The sequence below is a fragment of the Psittacula echo genome (assembly GCF_963264785.1).
Source record: "Psittacula echo genome assembly, chromosome: 10".
NCBI lineage: Eukaryota > Metazoa > Chordata > Aves > Psittaciformes > Psittacidae > Psittacula > Psittacula echo.
In genome coordinates this window covers 5,182,979-5,210,210 of record NC_137741.1, presented here as the reverse complement: position 1 = coordinate 5,210,210, position 27,232 = coordinate 5,182,979, and the positions used below count along the sequence as shown (strand labels likewise).

Here is a 27,232-nt window from a genome sequence, read left to right as displayed (position 1 = left end):
ATCTGAAAAATCTCAGCTAAGTGAATTAATTTCCATAGTCTTCGAGCACTATAAGCCCCTTCATCATACCAAGTCATGGGAACTGCAGCTTACTAAGAAGCTAAATCCAAGATTCTGCAAAGAATTTAAGTTACATCCCTGAGAACACAGGTTCATTACTAACATGCACACACCAAGCAATCTTTTCTACCACACGAAAGCAAAATTCTTTGAGATTTTTTCTTCATAATACAAGTCTCCAAAACAACTCAATACTGCCTCTGCATTGCCTCCATACCAAAATATTCTCCTGTGTACAATGTGAAACTATTCCAAAGAGCTTGCTCTTTTTCATATTTCTGTGTAAAGCAGCATCTATCCTTACTTAGCAGCACAGAAGTCTGTTTTAACAATTACACGTGTTCTGCAATCATTCTAACTCTGAAACCTCAGAACATACCTCAACATTGCTGTCTAGTTTATGCCAACCTGGAGCTTGGGAAGCAGTCTTACAAAGATACTTCTGATAGGCTTGTTCCAACAGATTTATTTGCTTTTGATTAAATGGTTTCCACTTTTGCTTCTGTTTCTGTTCCCAAACAACACCAGAACTGCAAGACAAATAATAAGCTTAATAGTTTAAAAGTAGTGAAACCTTTCCTATGCAAAACTATTGTTTACTATTTTTTTAATAGATTCTAAGAAAGAAGGCAGTTAAATCCTGTATATTCAAACTGCACAACAGGAATAAAGGCAGAACTTTATTTTACTTTAAAAGGATTCATTTATATTAATTTCATTTGAAAGATACCGCCTTCAACTCAACTGTACTGCTAACATTACAATATGCTGTCAAATTTTCATTATTCAAAGGAATAGTTAGGCATCCATGTGCAGTACCTAGTAATTCCTATATAGGAGATTTCTTTTTTATTTTCATTGTTAACAAGAGAAAGTCCAAGACTATGGATTGACAAGTTTATTTCTTGATCAGGTTGCTCCAGCTCCTCTGCTTGTCGTGCTTTAGAAACTAATGCAACATCATCTGTGAAAAGTAGCACTCGTTGGCGTCCATCCAGGAAGGACACCCAGTGTATTTGAGTATTTGCATTGTAAGGGAATTGGCCACATTCATCCTGTATTGGGAGGAAGAAAAAAAGATGTATAAATATAAAATGTATATCACATGAGTAAATCCATGAAGTATTGAACTCCAGGGAGTTCAGCTGTGAGAAACCAAATCCATTCCCAATATAACTAAAATACAAACTTGCTTTCTTGTCCTTACCTTTTAACTACCAATATTCTCAGTTTTCTTAATTCTGTGCCTAATCAACAGAAAAAGCAAGCTACCTCTGAATTCACAGTTTGGTAAAAGGTGCCAGAGGGCAGCTATTTAGAGACACACACAGGACTTTATTTAGCCTACTGGCCAGTTAAGTGAGAAAAAGAAAAATACCTTTATCCATCAATACATGCTTCTCCATTCTTTAACCAAATACTTGTGCCCAGTTTTACTCTCGATTTACTTCTGCTTCTAGCTATAGTTTCCCTCTTTCCCCCACTCATTTTCTATCTAGATCACTCTTATTTTACCCCCACTTCATTCATTTTTCTATTTTAATATTGCACAAGTTAGAAACACCAAAATAGCTCTTAGTAACTCCATGCAAGCATTCCACATAAGAACAGAGAGTCACGAACAGTCAGGGGTTTTCTCCATCTTCAGGGAAATTCTTTCGCCAAATGTAGCACTGCTATGCAACTGGTGAGTTACTCATCCTCTTTACTACTTAAATACGTCCACAGCTCATACACGTTATCCTTCTTCTTTCATATACAAGAAAACCACAGAGAAAATGCAGGTTGCAGTTTGTGTCCGATCCTCCAATTACATTAATCTAAACGTCTAACATCTTGCTACTGGAGAATAGGCTCAGAAGTCTCGCACAGGACAACAGAGATCCAAAGTTACTCAAGAAGCTTTCTCCCAGCTAATTTTAACTTTGTTATAGTCCTATATTGGTTCAGCATTTACTTCTCCCCTTCCGAAGTTTACCTTAAGCAGGTCATGTTCACCAAAATTTTGGGAGTAACCCCAAATCAGTTTTCTTGTTTTAGTCGGATCTGTCCATGCAAACAGGCATACTTGCTTTGGTTTCAACTCCATTTCCTCTTGTAATCCACTGCAAGTTCAAAGAAAATGAGTAAAATGACAGCATTCCTTGGTTAAGACCACTGACTGAAGTGGTGCAAGGAAATCACAGCACTCTACCCCTCCAGCCTTCCAGGGTGAGGCATGAACAGCCAAGGGTATCCTCTCCAAGCAAGTGAACTACGATCTCTACTGCGCCTTTATTCTCTGCAAAACTATGAGACTTCTTAAAAGTAGACAAAATTACTCTCTAAAATAATACAATAAAGAAAAGGGCTTTTTCTATTTTTCAAGGTACCATAATGGTAGAGAACTACTTTCTTCACAAGGGATGCCCCCTGGTTAAACAGCCAAAGGTGAATTGTTTCTTTCACATACCTCTGTTTGTATCTGAGAGAGTCCCATGAAGTATGGTTAACAATAAGAGCTGGAGCAGCTCCCTCATGGTAATCTGAGAAGCTTATGAGAGTAGAATGCTCAGAAACATTCACATCTACCAGCAAGCCCCCATTCTGGAAAGAAAGTTAGAAAGAAAGTTCGGTATTTGTTCTAGGCATAAACTGAAGATGGAACAGACTAAACTTATTTTTACATCAGTCTTACAGTGGCCTTATACAAATCAAAAAAGCAAATGTACTCTACATTATCCGGTAACAGTAAGCTCAAATACACTGGACACTGTCTTAAGACAGACACCAGGAACATCCACATAATATTTATTGATTTAGCTTCACTGAAAAATTATATTCAGATTATATCATTTTTAAGAATTACTTTATTTGCCTAAGTTCAGTAACAAGTAGAGGCAAATATACCCTTCAGTTTCTGTTACAAAACTTGACGTTCTATTTCAAACCTGCAGTTTCCTGCATGCTCCTTAAAAATATGAAAGGCTACTCTAGACAAACACGTTAGTCTCTAAAGGTATGATAAACATAACAATAACTGATCACTGAGCAGAAAAGTTCTGTTGATTAGAACACTAAACAAATCATTCTTGAGTCTTTCATCTTATCGCTTTCAAGATCCTGCTTTCTTCCAATGTATTTGCAAGATATTTCCAAGATGCATATAGCACAATTTTTCTCATTTGCTTATACAAATGAGGCACCTCATGCTTTCGATTTTGAGTACTCTCTTCAGATGTCTTTATCAAATGCTTGTATAAGAAAGATAAATTGACATTTTTGCTGGTAAGATCTGGAGAAGAGGTGGAAGGGGACACATCTACTTTTGAACAAGGTGATCTTACAGATTGTCGAGCTCACATCAGAGGGATTTGAGAAAGTATGTTTAGCACTCTACACAGTATTAGTAAAACCTCACTACATACAGGACTAGAAAGGATTCTCTTGCAAAACTGAGCTATTTGCTATTACAGTCACAGAATGGTTTGGGTTGGAAGGGACCTTTCAAAAGCTCATTTAGTTCCATGGAAAGGGACACCTTCCACTAGACCAGGTTGCTCAGAGCCCTATCCAGCCTGGCCTTGAACACTGAGCACATGAACACTATTGTAAAACACTGAAGAACAGCTCCCCTCTCCCCGCTGTTCTGATGAAGTGCAGCAACAACAGAACACCAAATCACTGTTGACATCTTGTTCCAAAAACATTTTTCCTAACTGCTTCAGCAAATCCTCACAGTTACTTATTTCAGGTAGTTAGATAAGCATCATCTCCAAACACTTGTCTGATCACGCTACTTTTATATACATACTCCTTAATGCAAGGCTAGGGTAAGTTTTGAAATTATTAAAATTGAATCATAAATTATTTTAGCCATGAACTGTGTCTCCATGTATTAGCTTATCAAGAAATCAAATAACACATTCTATTTTAAGATCTTTACACCAACTGAAGGCATCTAAGAAATGCCCTATGCAAAAGAACATATTAGAGGTAGAGTATTCCATTTTTAGTTCAATAGCAGTAGAGTTGTTCAGCTTCCTATAAGCTTGTCAAAACAAAATCAGTACTTCCCACAGCTATGAAAACATGAAGAACATTGATTCCAACTTTTTTTATGCAACAGAACTGAAGTGCACTGCACCAATGGCTTAAGTCACAAGGCTGCAATCTTGATCACCCTGGTGAGTCAAGCTCAATACCACAGGACTAAAATGAAGTATTAAGACCAGACCTCACAAAGCCAGTCTCACCAATTCTTCCAGCCTCAGCAGAGTACCATTATCCTGGGCTTTAAACAAGAATGGTCTGGATGTGCTTTCATAGCCAACTACTCGTACACAAAGTTCACCAGATGAGTTTTCAGGCCAAAATGGAAGACACTGTAAAACAAGAAACATGCATGACTTTATAGTTCATGTATGTTCAATACAATAAGCCAGTGGTAAACCAAAGTCTTGTGGGACTAAACCTCTTTCAAATGCCTTAGTTCTTACCCCAGTACCTACTGATTAACAGCTCATCTACCTTTAGTAAATTATCTAAAATGAAAGACTTGATGAATTTACTAACAAATGCAACCTGTGCTATTTAATTTACTCTGAGATGTGAAGTATCCATATCCTGCCATCAGAAGTGACAGAGCTTCTGTAAGAGAGCTGCTTTTTCCTTAAGTGACAGCTAGAGACCAGTCATTTGTCTACAATAACTTCCAAAGGAAAAAACCAGAAACATTACCTCTGAAGCTGAGATATAATTCCATTTATTAGTTGGAAAAGAGCCGTTAGGACCAATTTCTCCAACTTCTAGTTCCAGTGAAGATTTGTTTGCTATTGTGTAGAATGGAGTGAAAGTAACTATCCTGGTAAGGTTAAAAGTACTTATCTTGATGCTAACTCCCACCTGTTGAACAAGGACAAATTGAGCAAACAATCAACAAGCTTAAGAGAAAAGCCAGGATGGAAAACAAGAAAAGCCAACGTTTCCTGTAAGTACAGACTAACATACAACACTCCTGTTCTGAACATCTGCAACAGAAGAACCAAACAACATGCAGTAAAATGAGCAAACTATGCAACACAGTTAACGCAGTGGCAGAGAAACAGCTTTAGCTGTAGCATTTTCTAGCTGTAGCATTTGTAAGGAGAATCCAACAGGAATGCCTCTACAGTAAATCAAGACAACCTAAAATGATCATATCATGAGATACCAGTTATAGAGTATGCAGAAACACAACACCCCATATATCTGCATAATATTATAAAGTAGGTCCTTTATTGTGCTTAATTGTGGAAATGTGGTCTTAAACAAGGCTGCTGAGTGAAGACCTAAACACTTGCAAACAATTTGGAATTTTGGATACGAACTCTCACATCCACTACGCGAGTTCTCCTCTGTCTAATACTATACATTTGGGGTATAAACCACATGTTTAGGAATTACACTGGAATGTCTATTGGTGAAACTACCTGTCACCTCATGCAGACCTGAATGGCTGGGGCATAAAAGTTATTACCCTAGATGTTAAATACCATCATGATTTAAAAGCACTGCAAGTAGTGAAACAAAGGCCTTAACGAGAAAAAGAAGACAAGCCGAAAGAACCCCACGAGAGCTCCACAAAACACAGAAAACTATCTTACCAGATAGTCCATGTTATTAGCTGGACACCTGACACATCCATAGCTTCCTACAGTATCAAGGGAAAAGCTACTGGACCACATGCTAGTTGAAATACATAACTGGATCTACACACAAAAAAGAACAACATGGAAAGTACTTCAATAAATTAATTTTAATTGACAAAGAAGAAGAAACCAGCAGCCAAATAGAAGTCTATAGATGTAAATACTACCTAAAAATTCCGTTACGCCAAATGTGTTTTCCCCCTCAGAGCAGGATTTTACACCACCGCCACCCCAACCAACACCTAAAATAAGCATACCTTATTTTTACTAAAAATATTTTTCTTTTTAAAGGAAAACAAAACAATATCTCTGTAGTCTGCTGGATGCTTCACATGAATGTCTTCAGCTCGATACTGGAGAACACGGGAAGTCTTGTTGATTATCCAGTAAGGACTGAACACAGACAAGATCATGCGGCTTCCAATTCGCCTTGTGTGTATGTAAATATCCACGGTCATCACTGTTGCAGAATGGCATGTGAAACACACAGAAAAAAATTCAGGCATTCCACTGCAGATTTTAAAATGCCCATTCCAGTCTTGGCCTTGATATTTCATCAACACAAGCTCCATTATTTCTCCATTGATTCTGGAATGAAAAACATCTGCAGCACTCCCTTCCATCAATTCACGGACTTCTGCTGTTCCCTATAGCCAAAATAAAAGAGGCAGATGAAGTTTTTAACCTATGAAATTTAGGTATTCAAAAAACAGCATTTTATTCTTTTCTTGCAGGATGCATGTTTGGATACCTTGGTAACACATGTCCCAGTTTCCAATCACTTTCATTAAGCCTGATCCTAACAAAAATTAGAAATCAATTGCGCTTTTCTTGCAGGACAGTAAAGACGGCTTAATTCTGGATTTCAGGAAGGCAAACCAGTTCCAGTCCCTTGTCTCTGTTCCCTCCCATTCTCTTCCATGATTTCCAGTGGATTTTGGCATTGAATTCTTATTTATATACTTACAATACTGGCTGCAACACAGAATTGAACAGTGCTGCAGATGTACAGCCAAGACTTTTCACATTAAGTAACACTCAAGGCAGAAAGCTGGCAGCTGTGCCATACTGTTTGGTAGCACAGCTTTCCTCAGGCAGCAGCATCTCATAACAACAGCTTTCCTAATTTTTACTGAGAAACAGTATACCTCACTGTTTTGAATGGTAAGGGATGTGAAGACAATAAGCACATACTCATCTACGGGTACAGTGACTTCACAGAGATTTTACTCCGTTTCTGGCTCCTCAATCAAGGCACTAGCACTCTGTTCTCCATTCTGTGACTCTGAATGCTCGAGTACACAGTGAAGGTATGAAAACTGGAAACAGTGCCATTGAGATGTTGAAGAGAAGTGAAAGAAAGATCTAAATAAATGCCACAGCCAGCTACATGAGTAGGACAAACCAGAAAAAACTAGGATGAGAGTTCTAAATCCTCACACCTTTTCTGTTCGCTAAAATCACTCAGCTGTCTTAAAAAAATACTAGACACTGGAAATACTGGAAGAGAAGGAAAAATAGTCTGTGTAGCATCCCACAAAGAATTGTTCCCATTTGTGCAAGGGAGACCTTACAATAGTCCTTAGTAAAGAATCAGTACCAGAATGGAGAGAAGTTGTTTTCTACAGAGAAGAAAAGCACAAGCTTTTTCTTATGCCTCAGCCTGTGAAACCAAAGATATCTTGCAAACCACAAACAGGATCTCAGGAAAATGTACAAGAGAAAGACCAATCCAGTACATAAGTCACATTTAAGAAGCAAGAGAGTCCTGGCCAGGTACACCTAAATTGAAAAGAACTAATCCCCAAAACTCCCAGAATCAATCCATCAGCTGACTCATTTACAATAGAAAATACAAAACCCAACACTCAGTATCTTCCACACTACATTCACCTCCACTTGTAAGTAGATACAGCCTTACTTAAAATCAAATAAAGGATTTACAAATAAAATCATGACATAACTTACCTCAAGTAAATATCTCAAGGAGTAAGGTAATAGATTCCTCACAGTCAACGTAGGGTGAAGATGGATAATGTAGGCAGGATCCCACTCCTCTCCATAAGTCGAAATGAAGTTTAGTTCATCAGGTACAGCAGTTGAGCTGATGATTAGAGGCAAGAAGTTTGTCTCGGTGGCTGGGCACTGTAACAAGCACTTTACTTCATTGCTCCTATGTAGCTCTTCCCTCCAGGCAATGTAAGTCGTGGACTTTTTAAACTGACCCTCTAACATTCCCGTTGGTCGAATGTATAGATGACACCTATGGGAAGAATCACAGAATGAGTAATAGTACACAATAGCTTTGCACTGACAACTAACTTCATCCATTTTAGGACCCATTCAGAAAGGCTTTTGCAGCATACTAATTGCCTAGTAAAGGTAGCACTTTGGGTTTTTTCAGCCTAGTCCAGAAGAGTTCCAGTGCAAATTTAAGCTTCCATGCACTGTATTTGTGCAGTCTCACAAAGCTTAGCCCTCCAGAACAGAAAAAATGTACCTGTATGAATGTAAAGGAACATGAAATTCCTCTTCTGGCTTGGATATGCCAATTGGCTCCAGTGACTTGGAGTCTCTAGCCAATTTATAGATCATAAATGGGATGGAGAAATGGTTCTTAATCTAGGATCAAAAAGCATAATTCTAATTACATTTCTATGGTGCAAATTTCTAAAGGCAAAAGTATGAGTAACAACACGGAAAAAGAAAACATTGGTAGATTTAAACAAACTCCTTTGGAAAACAGACTTCTGTGCATCTTAGTAAGAAATACAATTCTGAAGGAGAACAATATGCAAGTAAATGAGAAAATTGCTACTTTAAAGTTAAATGAACTGAAATTAATTATAATTGAAGACATGCTTAAAATGTCAAGTCACATAAGTAGCACATATTCCAACCTCAATGTTGAGGATATTGCAAAGCCAAAAGTTTAAAGTAAAAACCAAATTTTTCATTTATCAGGAAGACACACACAAACAGAATATAGATACAAAATCTTGTAACAAATAGAGTGAATCACTTCTTAGTAATTTGCCTTTAGGTAGCTTTTTGATCTCAAAATAAAAATGCATTAAGGAGAAAAAGCAAAGTTGCTCTGAGAGAGAAGCACTGATTTCAGCCTTTTGGTTTCTTTGGTTGTTTTTTTTTTACCTGCAGAGGAGATCGTACAGTAATAACCTTATTTCCTTCTGTAGCATCTATCTGTACAATGATTGAGTCTGAATGATTAACAAGAAGGTTTCTGACGTTGTACAGTCGTCGACCTGGTGTGGCTATGGGAATGTTTACCCCTTCCTTATATCCGTGAAGTCCTAATCCATAAAAATACACAAAAGTCTTATTAATTAGGCAAAACACATCATATTACCATTTTCCAGTTGAGCAAACTTCATCTTCTCTAAACTCAGCAACAACCAAGATCAAAGCACTTTCTGGCAAAAGTACCTTGAAATGGGATTTGAGTACTACTTCTGCACATCTGCAGTACTTCTGAATTCTGATCACATGGAATTTAAGCACATTGACTCCCCCATCTTCCCATTCTTAACACGTCAAAACACACAGCGCTCCCTAGCATAATACCTAACGTCAAGGAGAAGACAGAGCTTTCTTGTCGGTACAATGCAGACAACTTTCCTCGTTGGGGCACTTCAAAACCAGAGTATTCCAGTTCCATGTTCTGACCAATTTCGATATCATTCATGGTTTCTTTTTCAGCTGAACCAACTATCCGTATACTTGAGCTAGGAAGCACTTTGAGAGAAACACCTAGGGCATTTTTCACTACAAAAGGTGCTGTGTCTTTAAAGGAATAGTCAAACGTGGACGCTGTCCCTTCCGAAAATGCCTGTAATTAACAACATATATAAGGTGTCGTACACAAATAGCCACATCAAAATATATATATAAAGGCTTTTAACGACCATTCCCATGAACCACCAATTTAAAGAAAAAAATAATACATATATTAATACCTATGCTTTGTATAGCAGTATTTCAGGAAAGTGAAGTTTACTTCCCAAAAATATCATTACTATTCTGTGATTTGCAGCACATGTTGATGCTACAACAAGCATTCACACTCCTCATAGGGAATTTGCTTTAAGTTGTTGGGTATTAAGAGAAAAATCAGACCTGGAACACATAAGTCCCAGGTACATTCACCACATACATACTTCATATTCAACCACAACTTATGTTTACAAACATTTGTCTGATTACACAGAAGCCATGGAAGCTGAATGCCAACAGAGACTTACAGTGTAAGCAAGTACTAACTTAGAGAACTGTTACTCATTTAGAACTAAGAACTGAATAGCAATAACTCATATTCAGTAAAAATAACCTGCTTTAGTAGCCAAAATTTTTCCCCTCTTCCTAAAAAAAGGGGGAAGAAGAGGAGCATAAGACATTCATAAGCACACCTACTATCACAAGAAAAATAGGAAAAAAATACATTTAACATACTAAACATTCTACTTCGACGATTTGAAGGCAAATACTGAAATGAATACTTTTCTTAGTATTCTATTAAGGAGAAAAGATGGAAGGGAAGTGAACTTCTAACACAGAAACTTCTTTCAAAAGCTAGCATCATCTTTTTGTTAACCCTAAAGGACTAATCAGAGTGAAAAAAAACTTCCTACAGAACCACATAATTTGACACCTTCTGCTTCCTGGGACTACCTTGGCTAAATTGCTGAATACAGCAAGACAACATTTGGATATTGTTATATTCATTGTATCCTTCGAAGATATGTTAACTGCAGTTTGTGGCTCAGGAAGAACAATGAAGTCATCTCCAGGCATCAAACTCCTCTCTTGGACAGGGTTAGTCTTCATCTAAAACAAAAATTGCATTAGGCAATTATGAACACATACTTTACTTTTCCTCTGTTAAAACAAAAAAATAAATGGACCTACACTTGACAATTCCACCAAGCAAAAGAAAACCTACTTTGCCACAAGCATCTCTAACACTTTACAGAAACAGAAATCGTACACCACTTGCTTTCTTCTCTGTATATGTGGTAACACGCTACATTTTGCCCAGGCATTAACTTTCTTCAGAAAAACCTTAAGATGTCTAAAAATTGATTTTTTATAATGGAAAATTGCCTGGCTCTCAAAGCAACAGCAATCAAGAGGTTCATGTTCTGCCACATAAAGCTTTTTTAATAAGAGCTGTCTGTTAAAGCTTCTTCACAAAGTTTCAAGTCTGTTTACATACTTCCAGCTTTAAACTCCATTGCTTCTTTCCTCCTTCAATTTGTTCAATAAGTGGCTCCCACACTGCATAGGTTTCATTGTAATAATGTATCTAAAGAAAGAAACAAAATTAAATAAGACATCTAAGAATAAAGGACCGAGTTCTTTCCACTAACAGTATTAAAAAATACAGTGCTAAGAAAACAATCCATGTTCATTTCACATTTTGGAGGTCTAGCGTTAACTTTTAATAGCTTCAAAAATTAATACACAAATATGTAATGTATGATACATATTACATAAGTGACATCATCTTTGAAGAACTGACAACCTGGCTTGCTTTTAGAGCAACCAGACAGCATGGTTAACACCTACAATCAAGTCTCTATCCTCTCCTACACTGTTTGAGAGAATGACTTTGTGATCACAAATCTCAGCATTGCAAGTACTTTATTGTACTATGAAATGACAATTAGTCTGAGAAACCTTTAGTCTGAACCTGGTCCACTGGAATAAGTCATCTAACTCATAGCCTATACCTCTTTCTGGAAGCAGAGTGACTTCCCCCAGTTGTATGTGATTAGGCATACACCTTCCACAGCTTATTATGACAGGAACATCTAGCAGCGAAAGAAGGCTACTGGTACATGCAGTATAAAATGGAGTATGAGGCACATTCCATAAACTGACAAAATATAAGATTCAGTTAATCTATCACAAAGAGCAGCTGCACATCTGGATGTAAGAAATTTTAACATGCTGCCTCTGTAAGAGATTTATATCATCTTCAAATTACCATATCTTGGGGACAAGAGTTTCAATAGCTGGCAAAACAAGCAAGGTGTGATTACAAATGAAGCTGCAGAGAAGATTTTGAGAATAGAGTGTATATTCTATCTTACCAATACACACAACGCTACAGAAACAAAAGACTGGTCAATAAGAGACAAACAGGAATAGTCAACTAAGCCAAGTTCATTGTTCTTACAGCAAGAAGTGAACATGCAAATACAATAGATAAAAAGGGAAGACTAGGCTGTCCCACAGTAGCAATTGTCATTAAAATCTGCCGGTGATTGTAAATATTCTCTAAAAACCACATTATGCTTAGTCATTCTTGCCTGACTACTAACAAACTCCAAAGAGCATTACAATTTAAACCTATTATCAATTTAGCACATAGAAAGTGTACTGAACAGTTAGTTGAATGTTATGAAACACGCAGAAGTGTTTTAAACTGCTAACAAGTTGATTCTACATACCTCCAGTGACATATCAGCAGTGACTGCCATCATTGAGGACCAGTTTTTAAGGACACCTGAAAACACAGATTCGACTAACAATAAAGGGACAGTACGATGACCCAGACCACATTCCAAGGTAATCTGAACAGATTTCACTACAATGTCAAATTTCTCCTGTTTCAAAATATGTTCACGGTCTGTAAAAGTTTCTGTTGCTTCCATGGCTACATCAACACCAAGAAACCAAGCATTGCACTCGTCTATAGGCTTCACTTGCCACAAGTTCTCAGGAACTTCAGCCACTCCTCTAGAATCCTCCTCTGTTGGTTTGGGCTTTATGGCAGCCATAATGGTCATTACAGTGTTCAGAATTATTGGTGAGATCTTGAACAAAGAACAAAAAATTCCTTACAGCTCAAAATATTTTGAAACTGATTAGCATACAAAAGATACCATCAATGGAAACTGCTAATATCTCTCAGGTTCTTCATACAGGTAGGCAGCATTAAAGGCCCTCATAAGAGATGCAACTTAATCATGGAAATCACATTAACAGCCTTAACTGTATATGCACTTGTGTGCATACTTCTGCTTACAAGTCTTTCTGAAGAGAAAAGCAGTGGTAGAGGCACCAGTGGGAAGAGTTGTTTCATAAATTTGAAAGAAACTGGTAGCAGGAAGCCCAGTATCTGAAGTTTTTAGATTAGTCCTTTTTTTGGCAAGAACTTGTCAAAACAAGGAATATGTAATGATTGTTTTCTAACTCAGAGCAGCATTAAAAAGGATAAATGGCTAATTCTGGCATTCAACTCATAGGGAAAATGGACATTTTAAATAGCAATATGTAAAGTTAAAGAAAAAAAAACAAGCTACAGCTTGAAAAACACCCATTCCTCCACAGAGAGTTTCAATCATCTTACCTTTATAGTAAGTTCTTCTATTGTTACTACCACAGTTTGCATCCCTGAGGCATGCATCATATTTTCCATGACCAAAGAACATGGCCGTAACACCTGAGCAAAAAATTAATTTGATTATTAATATAACTGCTGGAATCTAACCTTTCCTAATGTTCTTGTATTTTTTATTCCCATAATAGAACAAAGGGATGCTGCATCCATAAAATACTACATTTCAGAGTAACAACATTCTTTCTTACCGTAGTAACGCTATTGTCTTGTTTTGGCTTGAGAAAAGCACAGGCCAACACTTTGAAGCCCTTCACTTGAGCAGTCATCCTTTGTGCAAGCTTTCCAGATGTCAGAGAAAAATCACATTGGAAGGAAACTTTTAAGGCAGGGGCATCAGCATTGGTCAAATTAGCAACAAATACAATTTCTGGATCTAGGATCACAGCTTTTACTGTCATATTTGGCCGTGTAGATATTTCTGTGAAGTAAAAAACACCACTGAGTATGTTTGAAAGCATTATTATGCACATAATACCTGAACCATGAATAAAAATTGCTACATAATTTAGAGGTACAAATTTAACAAATAATGTCTTAATTTTTACAGGAATACATTGCTGAAACTCAATAGGACACAGTGTTCAGAAATGAGCAGCAAACTGGTCACAAGTTTTGTTTTGAAGAAGCTCTTTGTTTCAACATTATAAAAAACCAATATTAGCTCTATACACTGTAGACAACCTAAGCATTGGCACTACAAATCCAAGTTAGAAATAGTTATCTTGTGGCTCAATTCCTAAAGTAACTAACTTCTTCAGAGTGAAGATTTACTAATTGAAACCAAATCAGAAATTCACATTTTCTTGTCTGAACACTCAGTCTCCAAACAGAAGGAGAGAATCTTAACATATTTATCTAAGTTAAAAGCAAGACACTGTAGCCTAGTGATGGATTCAAGTCACTTTGGTTCTCAGCAATAGGCATTATAGTGGTGTGTGACCCTCCTGCACACTAGGACTCACTGTAAGAGTTATTCACATCTAACACTTGCTGGCAATATCAGATTATCACATCTATTCAATAGAACAGGTGCCAAATGGAGGCTTGGTGCACTAAAGGAAAAGCAAACCAGGCTACTTGCAGCCAGTAACACAGTTGGGTAGTCCCAAGAGTAAGTTGTTCTTTTTAAACCCTTAACTACTCAATACATGGCACTTTTTATCCTAAAGATGTTTCCTTTGCAATACTACATTGCAAAGGAATGAAATAAATCCTATTTAGCATAAGTGATTTTTTTATATTTAGCTCTGCTGAAGAGCACAACTCTACTAAACAGTCTTACAACTACTGTTGCTTAAAACAACAGTATAAGTGGCCAATTTGCACATTGTGAAGAATAAACTTCTTAAGTCTGACAGCAAGATTGCACCTCAAATACTTAAGGATGATTTATTTTCAGGATGAAGTCCGTAAAGGAGGGGAGTTGTGGTGAGAAGTGGAAATAAGTTTTACAGACCTGTTTCTGCCTTGGATTTCCCAGGAGCAACATGCTTTAATTGCAACCGTGCAGATCTTTCAGTTGAGGATGCTGGCATCGAACTAATGAAAAAATCTGCTACTGTCAACAAAAACTCCATACTGGCACATATGTACAGCTTGTCAAGGACAGCAACGACTTCAGTTCCATTTTTATCCTGCTTGTAGTTTATATCTATCATAGATGTGTCACTTGTGTCATCTTTCTTGTCTATCATTCTAGAAAACAAGTTTAATAAGAAAAATTCCAAACACCAGCACGCACAGATCTAGAAAAACAAGGATGTGTAAGTAGTGCAATTTTTTCCTCCCCATGCCATTTGTAAATAAGAATTACAATAAGCAATCTATGTTTCCTCCAGAAATAAGACGGTACACAGTTCCACAGTAATTTCAATTTGAAATCTGTGTGCTACAGTTTTTAACCTACATATGTGGCATGTACCAATCAGACTGAAGTTTCAGCGCATAGATATCTCTAGCTGAGGCTGGTAGCTCTCTACTCAGCTGTTCTGCACAGTTTACTGCAATATTTCCACGCAGGGGTCAGAACTAGATCATCTTTAAGGTCCCTTCCAACTGAAACCATACTATGATTCAATCCTCCCAGACATTTATTCTGGATAACCTGGTTTCAATGTATAAAAGAAGAAACTTTTTCAATGTTATTAAAATGACATCATTCATAGAATCATTTTATCCTCAAAGTTTTTCTTCATTGCTACATTCACTGCTCTAGTGCACAGTATGACATGCAACAACTGACAGCCCTATTCCACTAAAAAGTCTAAACTGAAGTTTTATCCATCCCATGTGAAACTAGCGACAGAACAAGGAAACAGTCTTCCTAACAAACTGCATGAAGTATTTTCATTTTGTGTGCGCTCAAACTTACCTTGCAGTCACATTTTGAATTCCTTCTCTGAGATCATCCAGGGTACATGCCTTGAGTTTAACATTAATATCCATTGACCCATCTGAAAACATCTTTCCTGATGATGCCATGAGATGCAGTCGAAGTTCACCAAGGCGTAATTTGTCACTATGCAGTGAAAGCAGAGACTTCTACATAATGAGAAACAGTAGGACTAGTTATTACAGTACAAAGTAATAACCATGCTTCTCTTGCTGCTAGCCACATGGATTTTGATCCATGAATTTAAGGATCTGATTAAATTTGTTGGTGTCTTCAGCCCTCCATTCTTATAAATTAAAGTACCTCAGTGAGAAAACAGAAAATACAAGTTGGCCTGTAGTACCAAGACTCAAAAAGCGAGCACCTTCCCATCAGGACAAAGCATATAAAGTCATAAAAATACGACAACATTGCACATCTTTCTCTACTCTTTTCAGCACAGGAAAGATTCTCACTATTGCTCACAGTCAGATATGCAGAAGAGAAGCCTGGGCCATGTATACCTTGGATCTTTTTTTTGATAACTGGAATGACAAAATCAAATGCTGAGTGGTTTTTCTAGGTTGGTTTATTGCCTTTATTCAGTGGGATGTTTAGAAATGCACTTACATCCTTCAAATTAAGGACATTCTCTGCCCATAAAACCTCAAAGTTCCAGGATAAACTGCATAAACTCCATAAAGCAGGCATTCCAAAGCCAACACAATCAATGAAACTCTGGGTTTACTATCCTGAGTTCCGTCCACGGAAGAAGCCAAAGTTCCCCACTCCACTTACATGATAAAAGCCTTGTCACAAACCTGATTCGTATCACTGTTGTAGAGAGTTACTGAAAGTGACTCAAAATTAAAGTCAAATGTAAGTGTTGTGTAACACTCCACTGAAGACTGAACTGCAGAAACACTTTTTTGTCCAGATGCAAGAAGAGGACCTGTCAGTGAAAAGAAAATAGTTTTACATTTTGTTACAACAGCAAGTCTGGGGTGGTTTTTTGGTGGTTTTCCTTGTTTGTTTCTTTTTGTTCATTTAGGCTTTGTTGTTGTTGTTGTTTTGTTCCTTTTTCAATTAAGATCAGAAAGTCACAAAAGGAGGAAAAGCCCCAAATCTGTGAGACTACTCAGAACATGCCACACTTCCATTTACTCAACATCACTTGTTCTGTTCAATGCATGTAAAGTTACCCACCACAGAATGGCTTAAGAACCTTGAAAGAAAACTGTCATTAATTTACTGCAGTTCTGGATTCACTTTAATGAACAACTACAGGAAGTACCAAGACTGCTCAAGGAGTTTGCACTACTCTTCCTTCCAGTTTCTTCTCATACTATAGTAAAACAAGTATTGGTTGAACAGTAGTTTTTTTTACACTGAGAATGTTAAGTTTTTGACACAAATAAAAAGATTTTTACAAAGTGTTAACAGTATTTCATCAAGAGATATACACTGCTTATATTAACACACTATTTGAATACTAATAACATCCTCAATTGATACAACTGTGCATAAACATAATTGGTTTGACTTTCTTTTTCAAACCACATGCAGCTTATGAGAGTCATTGCTATACTGAAGAATTATCATATTAGAAAAGATGAATCACAAAAAACACACTACAAAAGCTGAGAACATACCCTCACAGAAATCTGATTCACTTGGAACTTTCCCTTTTTTAATTATCTGTGTATCTTCGATGTTTTCTTGCACAGTATTTGGCTGGGAAGAAGCTCCTCCAAGGTTTTCAAGTAAAATTTTCATGACAACAGTTAGATCTTCTTCACTAAGCGCAATCTGTAGAGTGATAAACCCACAATTTCATTTTTAGTGACAGTATTTCTTTCCAACACAGTACACAAATGTTGAGAAGAAACAACATGCTGCTTCCACCATACACAAGCTGTCTAGTCAAAATGATCCTGGCCAAATAACCCTAAATAATTTGCCCATTTTTCCTAAAATACCATTTGTTACTTGTTATGAACAGGAGTTACAACAAGCACTAACACTTCACATGAGAAACACTTTCCAGTCTTGCAAAAGCCCTTTGCCTGCTAAAAATATCAGTAATTGAGAATCATAAGCACTTCTTAACAGTTAAGCAATCCAGAAACATTACCAGATAACATTAATGTCAAGATTTACATTGTATATGCTAAAGAAACTGTCATTCAGTAGGCTTTTAATAAGTTGTTGTGGTTTAAGCCCAGCCGACAACCCAGAACCACCATAATTTTTACCTGTTGTATATCAAAGATCCACATCTACCCTTCCCATTTCTAATAAATCTAAACACTCAAATAAACAATTTAAAACCTGAAATCTAGATTTTAAATGCTAACTCAACAGATAGCCACAAGGAATTTACTGACTGTTGACTCAAAGAATAGCTCCAACAGACTCTCGGAAAAATTACAATAGGTTTTATTCCATTTGTATGAAATGCTTGCTGCTACACCAAAACTATCCATCATAGAGTACCAAAACTCTAACAGATCTAGAAATTAGACAATCAAGCTGGAAGTCTTTTTAACACTGGAATAATTACAAATTGCAACGTGTTCACAAGCTCCTTCACTGGGCTAAAAACTATTCTGAGAATACATGTAACTTTTGATGCATCTCTGCTTTGCCATGGTATTACCTGCATTGGTTTCAAGTCTCCTTTGATACCAATTGTTGGTGCTTCATGATACCAAGTTGCTGCTAAATTTCTCTGGACCAGTAAAGTCAAACTCACAGGACGCAGAATTTCAGAATCTGGTTGAGAATCTGTGGATATAATGCACCTACAAAAGGCAGTGGAAGCAGCAGAAGAAACATTTAGTAGCTACAGAATCCCAAACATACTGATCTATCAGGATTATGGGTATACTTAATTTCATAATTATTAATAATGTGTGCTTACATGCACTTCTGTCCAGGTATGCACTTAAGATGAACTCGCTTACTGTCCTATTATTCCGCTCTTCCCATGAAGCTTTAGACACTGCGGACATATTCCCCTATCTAAAAGCACTCCTAAACTTAGTTGTGGGGTGAGCAAGATAGGTGTTTGGGTTTAGTATGTTTTTATCATCTATCATCTTTAAATAATAGAACAACTCTGCACATCGAACATGAGTCCATTTTCTATATGAACATGTTTCTACTCAGAAGAAAAGCTTGTGTATACCTTGATAACTTCAAATGAGTTAGCTGCACATCCATGTTGTCAATGACTGGAGGAAGCGAAGATTCATCTGAAGACACCAGCTTGAATTCATTCTGAACTCTGATTAAGCCAAGATCAGCTATCAAAGCATTAGATGAAGTTGAGGATTCGGGAATAACTATAAGTGGAGCTTTCAGATTGACATCCATTAAGAGGCGGAAGCTCTTTTTAGCAAAGTCTTTCATGCTGGAAGCAGCCATTTCCGCCGCCTGGACAGTGACTGCCGTCAGGGCTTCTTGTGCCGTTTGGAAATTGTTTAGGAAGTTCTGTTGGTAGGTAGTGAAAAAAATAAGAGTTCTATGAGAGCAAATAAACCCTGCAAAAAAGGCAAGACCCAGGCAAAACATAAACTTAAGAAAAGTAATACATATTAACCTTCCAGTTCAACCAGGCAAGTTTCAAACCAGAAAAAGGTTAAAATCATGCACAAGCTAAGACACTGCTTGCTTATTTAGGTTTTAAGATATTATTAAAGCTATGAACTTCAGTTCAGTACTTGTTTTGTCATCCTTTTCCTTATCTGTCATTCTTGCATAAAGCAGTGCAACTTAAGTGACATCTCTTCCAAAAAATAACTCTATAAGCTTGTATAGAGCTCCAGTCACAAAGAGCTGACTGCATTTTATTTTCTTAATAAATTTCTATGTCAAGAGAAGAACTGAAACTAAGAACTTACCAAGACAGACATAAAGAATTTATGTAGGTAAATTATTTGGATGCAGCCCACTTTCAGAGACATTTTACCATCCACCCTTGACATATCGCTGTAGGCTTCCCCTGCGGTAGCATCTGGATAAAGTGACACGTGAAATCTAAACACTTCATCTCCCATTATGGAGACAGCCTAGAAGATTAAGTGCATATAGTTAATACTGGCAGACAGTAATCTGTGATAGAATTACTGCTTGGGTTATCAAGCAAGAAATATTTCTGCATAAAGATTAATTGCAACTTATGAGCAATACCTGGAAATACATACGTTAGGCATAAAAGGTTTGTTTCTTTGTACTTGGTTATCTGTAGCCCATTTTGTATTTAACCCATGCTACACAATTAAACACACCAATGCAAACATGATTAGAAAGAAGAAAGGAAACATGTTTTGCTACCCTGAGATAAAGGAAATTACCAATGAAACTTTGCCTAACATTTGGTACATTACATTGTACTTAGTATTATACAACACCACAAACCAACTACATTAAACATTAAACAAAGACCCACGTAATTTTGTTTAAAGTCCGTACATCACATCACCTTTTTATGGATTGTTTTTGGATCAACGTTTGTAATTACAATGTCCTCAAGTCTGGAGAACACTTTAATCTTTTTAGGTTTCATTACTACAGATGCATCCATTCCTGATTTGAGACAAAAGGAAGAAGATAACAATTTGTTGAAGTGCATTTGAAAAGTCAACAGCTTTTTAAAATACAAGCTTTATTTATTACTGACTATGAAATACAAGAACATCTTAGAAACCAGCATTCTACCATGTAACAACTAATGCTAACCTTACTACACATGATAAATTTGCCAGCATAAACTGACTCTAAGAGTGGAGTAAAAATTCCCAACAGTATCTAGTATCTAGCTAGTGAAAAATGGAAGCTTGTGGTATTTATTACATAGTGCCTTCATTTCTTTTAAGTTTGCTCCACTTGGAAACTGTCTTCTTCTTCCATGTCAAATATTTTCTTCACTTGCAGGATTTTTGTTTATTAAAATATTTAATTGCAATCATATCATACAATGAAATTACATTCAAACATATGCTAAACACATCTACGATGCACACATGCTGACCTTTCACAAGTGAATGAACAGCGGGGAACAATGTAACTTTTGCTACAGCCAAATAAACTGATACCCTTACCTTGTATTCTAATGTCTGCAATGCTACAGGTCTGATCACACACTGTAATACCGAATGCATTTAGCTTTGCAGTGAGTTTTAGTTCACAGATATCATCATGGGCTCCATTACCAGACACTGGATAGGAAACACAAGAGTCATGTAAAAACTTCAGAAGAATGTTAGATTATTTGTTTTGTACATACGTGAACTATTCCAAAAGCAACCTGGAGTTATTCCCTAAAAATTACTCTAATTTTTAGTTAAGACATGAAACAATTCTTCTATTAACACAGTTTTCTTCTGGCACAACGATAGTCACCAAATAACCCAGGCAAAGAGCAATCAAGATGATGGTTTTTGCTCCTTTTTTATATCAGTTTTCATGCAACAGTATGCAGAATACAGTGTGCATTTCCCAAACAATGCTACAAACACAAGAATCAATCATACAGGACCTGAGAAAACGTTCTGAAGTAGATTCCATACAAAAACCTCACACTATTTCAAGGTTACAGTACCAATTGTTAAAAGAAGCACAACAGCCTTGAGTTCAGAACTTCTCTTTGCTTCCCCTTAAGAATGTTTATTTTCAGCTATGGAAGCACTCTTTCGAGCCTTTTTTGATTGGCAAGCAACATGGTTGTGACACTGAGGCTTTGGAAAGGCTTTAATACTGGTCACTGTAACATCATTTATTCAACTTCTATAATAAAGTCACACCACTACCTAGGAAAGTTATATTGAGTAAGGAGAAACTGTAAAATTAAGCAACAGAAAAAACTATCTGGTGCCTTTTTTTTTTAATGAGATTATTTTCTCACCAAATGGTACTGCAACCACCCAAACTGGTATTCTGAAACCAAAGGCTAGATGCTATTAAGCAACAAAAGCATGGCCTGTCTAATGCCACATTACCTGGTTTAACCGTACTTCCTTTTTCTTGTTCTTTTATTTGAGGCTTGTGGTATGATGCTTTATCAGTACTGGGAAGACCACCTGATGGAATACTGAGAGTGAGAAAACTCATGATGGAAAGCAAAGCCTCTGTGTGAAGTACGATATCCAAACATGAAAAGATGACCTAAAATGAGGACAAGACAGAGTGACACTGTTATTTAGTAGCAGTCTATTGCATAACAACTCAGATTTACTGTCACGGAATTAAGCTTCTATTTCTCCAAGTTAACACTACACAAGCTCCAGAACAGATGAGGGAGCTATGGAATGGAAGCTTAATACAGCTATAGAGGAACTGTGTCAATCTAAAAATGGATGCTTTGTGTGGTTATGCTTTTTTGGTAAGCTTAGTTCTGCTGCATTTCATTGTGGACTATTGAGCACTTTAGTTGACATCTCCAGAACCAACCACATGTAGAGATATTTTAGTATGTATGACAGAATGAAACTACAAGACTCAAAATCTGCAATCAGAACAGAAATCATGTGAGTAGCAACTCCTCCAGCCAGTATTACTTAGTGAAACCGAACATCTGCTAGCTGACTTCTGGCTCAAAGCAATGCTTGGTAAATGCTGGTTTTACTGGTAACATAAAGGATGTCACTCTCTTGACTCTGAAGTTGTTCAGCCACTTCAAACTCCACATACGGCTGTTAAGAACTGAACTTCATCCACCACCACTACTTTAAAGGAAACGGTTTAAAAGCAAAATGACCTGAAAATGCTTGTTTGACCTGTCACCGTACATCACAATTTCACTGTTACAAACTTTCAAGCTCTGGTACACAAAGCCTTCGTTCCACACAGTACCAAGCGTACCACTCTAGAAATAAAACATATCCTACAGGTCTGAGTTAGAAATACGTCCTTATAAATTCTAACTAGCTAAAAATGTAAAGCTTCTAGTTTAAAAAATTAATACAACTAAATACTTCCATAAAATACTACTACTAATAATAATCCTTTTTTCCTCTTGGATTCCTCTTTGAAGTAATTAAATATAAAGCAGTAAGTTCTCATAATGAGAGCATTAGGAAGTTGGGTTTTGGATTGGGTTTTTGTTTGTTTGCTGGGGCTTTTTTTTCCCTTAAATGAGAAAACAAGTGAGTAACTAACTAGTTCACACAACTGTTGCTATTTGAGAAGCTTAAAGCAAGTTACACACATCTAGTACTCACATTGATGTTTTGTTTGGTGCTTCCGTAAGTAGTAACAAAATCTGGTCCATCAGCATCTGCCTAAGGGAAGAAGTAAGACAGCCCAAGCACACAGTCAGTCTCTATTGAATTTACTGAATTTATTAACTGAATTGATTGAATTTGTGATGCACACACAGGTATAAGGATTATTCCCATTGCAAAAGAAAACAAAGGAAAGTGATGCATAAAAAAATTCTCTAAATATAGCACATGATCAATGCAACCAGAACAGGGTACTTGCAAATGCTCAGTGACATTTTTTAACATATATGTCGTAAAAGTTCAACTGGCCAGTTACAAGATTTTCTCTTACCTAGGATGTATTTAAACTGGGTCAATTGATGCTTAGTACTCTGTCAGAACAAATTCACTTGTTTAAGCCATTACACATAGGAAAACTAGTAGCCCACTGGTTCTACAACCTATCAGCTTCCCAAGTTTTTGTGCAGTTTTTGGAGGTTGCTTACCACCTATCACTCACAAAGATAGAGCCACCTATCACTCAAAGGCAAAGGCGCTCTCAGCATGCTAAATTTCACAAAGGCCCTAATCTGTGCTGTTCACAGAGAATGCATACAAACATTCGGCTTCACCAGTGATTTCAGTAATGGTGTTGACTTACGAAGCAAGCACTATATGGAAGTAGTGGAGTGTGGAAGTTAAACAACAGGCATTTGTTAGAAGACCTACATAAGCTTTAGATACAAATCCTACAAGTTTTAAAACCAGCAAAAAAACCCCCAAAAAAACCCAAACACAGGCCAAGCATGGAAGCCTTATTTTACTTCCCATATAATCTTAGTTAAAAGGTATTGAAACCTTAATGTATTCCATCTTCAGAAGATGTTCATCCGTCTCACTTGAAGAATTAATAATGCAAAGGGGATCTCCTTTTGAGTCTGAAAATAAAGAAATAAACCCATAAATTATTTCCACTCACAAGCTTTACTCCACCTACGGAATACTTCCATGCTAATTCTCAATAATATACTATTGTAGCTGAAATAGTTAATGTAAGCATCTCTTTTCACTGAGAAGCTGCAGATTAAGCATTACCTTGTGAAATGCTGTATGGATTTGATTTTATTTTTAATTAAGATAGAAAAGTTAACTTTCTTGGTCCTGGAAGAATATTCAAAACTGGAAAGTTATTTGCATTCCTTTAATTAGTTTTTCATTCCTGTATTTACATTTTTCTATTTCTATAGAAATACATATTATATATTATAAAAATTATATATTTTTATACTGTATACTTTTTTACTTCGAATACTGGCTATTTCAGTCATTACTTCAATATCACTTCGAATTGCTACCTGACCCATCAGGGAAGCAGGCAGGATCTCCAGTGTTGTCAGAACTGGTCATAAAGCACAGCTTCAGAAGTTCATCAAAACCCTCCGAACAGATAGAATACTTCTCAGTAATGACCCTTCCTACTCAGAGCAGGCAACTAACTCAGATTAACTCAAGCTAACTCTAGCAACAGGAGTAAAACAGATTAACTCAATCTAAATGACACAGGACATTTCATTAAGTTAAATCAGAATGTAGCTTTTTGCCCTTTCCCTCTCCCTGAGTTATTTATGACTATGCTATCCTCTTGCTACACAAGCTGCCTACACACACTGTACTGACTGCATTTCAGCTTTCAAGATGACTTACCATTGATTTCAATGCATCTCATCATAATTTTTTTCAGATATGCCACAGCAGTCAACTCATGATTTCTAATTTTGGTTTCAGTTCCAAGCTGCAGCACAGTCAGAATATGTAATGGATGTCTCTCCTTCTGAACCTGCTTCATCAAGGTTATTGCAACCTGGAATATGGAAAGAGAAACAAGATTGCTATCTCAGTAACGCTGTCCAAATACTATGGCATGCAGTTGCAACTAGGCTTCAAATGCAGTATTAATCTAGACTAAATCTGGCTAAAGTTTACTTTTGTTGTCCTGGCAGCACATCTTTATCTTATCAAGCTATACTTCAGTTTTGTAATCAGACACTACATAGTGCTACATACAAAGTTTGATTATGGAAATAAGGATTACTACAAATCATACTAGTCTGGAAGGAAAGGCAGCAGGAAACAGCAACATGAATCTATTTTTGAATATTTGTTACTACAAAAATAATAATTGAGGCCACAAATGTTTCAACATTACAGTTCTTAATTTATAGAAGGTTTTAAGCATTACATGATGAGAATTTTGGAAATGAGAAAAAACTTGTGTTTCTAAATGTAGCTGAGAATTAAAGTAGAAGTAGATATAGTTATTAATGAATAATGTTCATTTCACTGCACTTATTTCATCTTCCGTTGTTGCAAACTAAGAATTGCCTCACCTAACAGTTTACCACATGAGGAATATAAAGAATTCAGGTTTGTCTATAGTTTGGCTGCATCACCAGGTGGCAAACACTTTCTATATTAACAAATCAGCATTTTAACAGTAAACACCCAACATACAGAGTCCACAGACAACATGGACATTGGTAAAAAATTCCATGTGAAGCCTATGTAAAACCATATTAAGGAAGACACAATTCTTCCTAAGATACATTAAAAGAGACAACACAAAGCACCACAGGTTAGCCTCTAATATGCCTCAGTCCTACCATTAAAATAAAATTCTTCACAGCCAAAACAGCAATTCTGAAAGCTAGAAGCTGCCAAGGGTACTAGGGATACCCACTGGATAACTACCTGCTCTTTGTTGACAGGTACCTCATCAGCCAACTGCAACTGTAATTCTGCAAAACCAGAAAAAAGCCAAAACCTGGGATGCTATCAACTTGCTACCTGTTTACACTCCAGCTATGGAACAAGTATTTCTAATGCCCTTAAAACTTAGGTTTTTTACATGATCTCCTACCACTCACATAGAATACGTTTCCCTGCTGGCCCTGCCTGCCTAGATGATTTCTTATGCATAAGGTATCTTTGTTAATTGATTGCATTTAGCCAGCACTTCACCTACAACCTAACCTTCAGACTTAATATCCCTAAGGGAAAAACACTTGTTCTAGCTTATTTCAGCTAGTTTGTTAATAAGATAATCATATACAGCATAATGAAGGATTAAGGATACAAGAGTGCAGAACATCTAAAATAAGTCTGGTTTTTCTCATTAGATGTATTGTCTATGTTAAATATTCTATAAATATAATCTCACATAATATAGACAAAGAAGATAGCTCAAGAAACAGCTGAAGAATCTGGGTTCTGGGTTTTTGTTTTCTTCTGGTTGCTGTGTACCATCTTCTTTAAGCAGTTAAAATGGACTTGGTAGCCCACTACTTATGAAAAATAGACTTGATTCAGTTACTGGAATCGTAACAATATATTTTACAGATGGATACGTACCTCTTTGATTTCAAAATTAAGTAGCATATTGACTACATCTTCATTTAATGTTCTTTCTGTCTTTTCAGGGAGCATTCCTTCTGGAACACTCTTATCCTGTGTCAAAACAGATTTCTCCATTTCTTTGGTTTTACCTGAAACATTCACTGAATTGGTTAACTTTTGAAATTGCCACCATTTGTTAGCTCAAGAAACACATCCAATTCTTTTATTCATTTAGATGGTTTATGTTCACCTAAAATAAGCTAGCAACATTTCCACAAGCACAGCCTTTAACTTCAGAGCAAGCAATTGAAATAGGAACATGTTCTGCTACAAGAAAGTTCTGACATCTCAATACCTTGCTAGTTCTGAGACAATTTAGCTAACATGATTACCAACTTTTATCTTTTTAAGCTTTCACTTTTTTCAAGTATTAAAGGATAAACACTGTCCTTGCAAAATTATGACATGTTTAACACTGACACACGATGCTCTCAGATCGAAGCTTGCTTTCCAGATAATAAACGTTTTCCCTTATTCCTGAAAGCTAACATACTTAACATTCACGACAACAAAATCCCATTTCTGACCTTCCTTTTGCAGTACTGATTTTGCAGGAGTTAGTTTTTCTTCTGCTTCACCAAGATTTTCGGTCAACACTTTGAGAAAGACATTCAAATCCTCTTGACTCAATACAACCTACAAAATTGCAGATCACAGTTAGCAAGAAAAACATACTGTTCTTTAATATATCACTAACAAGCAAAGCAGAGCAACGTTTCCTGGCAAGCAGAGTGCTTATTTACAGATCTATTGTCAGCTGCATCATCCCTTAAATAACACAATGAAATTCTTCTAACCCTTTATTGTTGAAGAATTAGGACATTAAAGAGGTTCTAAAGTTACATCAATATATATCACAGCCTTTATTTAGTGTTTCTGTGCTTTTAGTATTTTTGTATAAATGACATGCTACTTCATGTTAATTAAATTTCACTTTCACCCAAAATGTATCTGGTATTTTCTTTCATAGTAATTTCCAGAAAAAACTATTTTGAGGTCATTCAAGGGAGACAGGAAGTAACGAGGCTGGAGTTACTAAGACAAATAT

The 27,232-nt window shown here is 36.6% G+C and overlaps 1 protein-coding gene across 1 annotated transcript in view; it reads right to left on the bottom strand.

The window, feature by feature from the left end:
• Window positions 1–27,232, bottom strand: part of VPS13C (vacuolar protein sorting 13 homolog C) — a gene marked incomplete at its 5' end in the record, with an annotated part of 87,107 nt that overhangs the window by 19,068 nt on the left and 40,807 nt on the right. Inside the window, 32 exons of the mRNA XM_080626498.1 lie at window positions 440–590; window positions 880–1,115; window positions 2,039–2,165; window positions 2,513–2,646; window positions 4,296–4,424; window positions 4,780–4,944; window positions 5,685–5,789; window positions 5,987–6,376; window positions 7,698–7,992; window positions 8,230–8,351; window positions 8,883–9,043; window positions 9,315–9,579; window positions 10,419–10,574; window positions 10,963–11,052; window positions 12,203–12,568; window positions 13,105–13,197; window positions 13,344–13,573; window positions 14,612–14,850; window positions 15,527–15,696; window positions 16,348–16,478; window positions 17,179–17,335; window positions 18,186–18,330; window positions 18,717–19,021; window positions 19,432–19,599; window positions 20,013–20,116; window positions 20,632–20,748; window positions 21,529–21,694; window positions 22,750–22,809; window positions 23,590–23,669; window positions 24,436–24,592; window positions 26,140–26,273; window positions 26,712–26,820. Of these exons, the coding sequence (XP_080482624.1) occupies window positions 440–590; window positions 880–1,115; window positions 2,039–2,165; window positions 2,513–2,646; window positions 4,296–4,424; window positions 4,780–4,944; window positions 5,685–5,789; window positions 5,987–6,376; window positions 7,698–7,992; window positions 8,230–8,351; window positions 8,883–9,043; window positions 9,315–9,579; window positions 10,419–10,574; window positions 10,963–11,052; window positions 12,203–12,568; window positions 13,105–13,197; window positions 13,344–13,573; window positions 14,612–14,850; window positions 15,527–15,696; window positions 16,348–16,478; window positions 17,179–17,335; window positions 18,186–18,330; window positions 18,717–19,021; window positions 19,432–19,599; window positions 20,013–20,116; window positions 20,632–20,748; window positions 21,529–21,694; window positions 22,750–22,809; window positions 23,590–23,669; window positions 24,436–24,592; window positions 26,140–26,273; window positions 26,712–26,820 (5,457 nt within the window). The remainder of the gene's footprint in view (window positions 1–439; window positions 591–879; window positions 1,116–2,038; window positions 2,166–2,512; window positions 2,647–4,295; window positions 4,425–4,779; window positions 4,945–5,684; window positions 5,790–5,986; window positions 6,377–7,697; window positions 7,993–8,229; window positions 8,352–8,882; window positions 9,044–9,314; window positions 9,580–10,418; window positions 10,575–10,962; window positions 11,053–12,202; window positions 12,569–13,104; window positions 13,198–13,343; window positions 13,574–14,611; window positions 14,851–15,526; window positions 15,697–16,347; window positions 16,479–17,178; window positions 17,336–18,185; window positions 18,331–18,716; window positions 19,022–19,431; window positions 19,600–20,012; window positions 20,117–20,631; window positions 20,749–21,528; window positions 21,695–22,749; window positions 22,810–23,589; window positions 23,670–24,435; window positions 24,593–26,139; window positions 26,274–26,711; window positions 26,821–27,232) is intronic.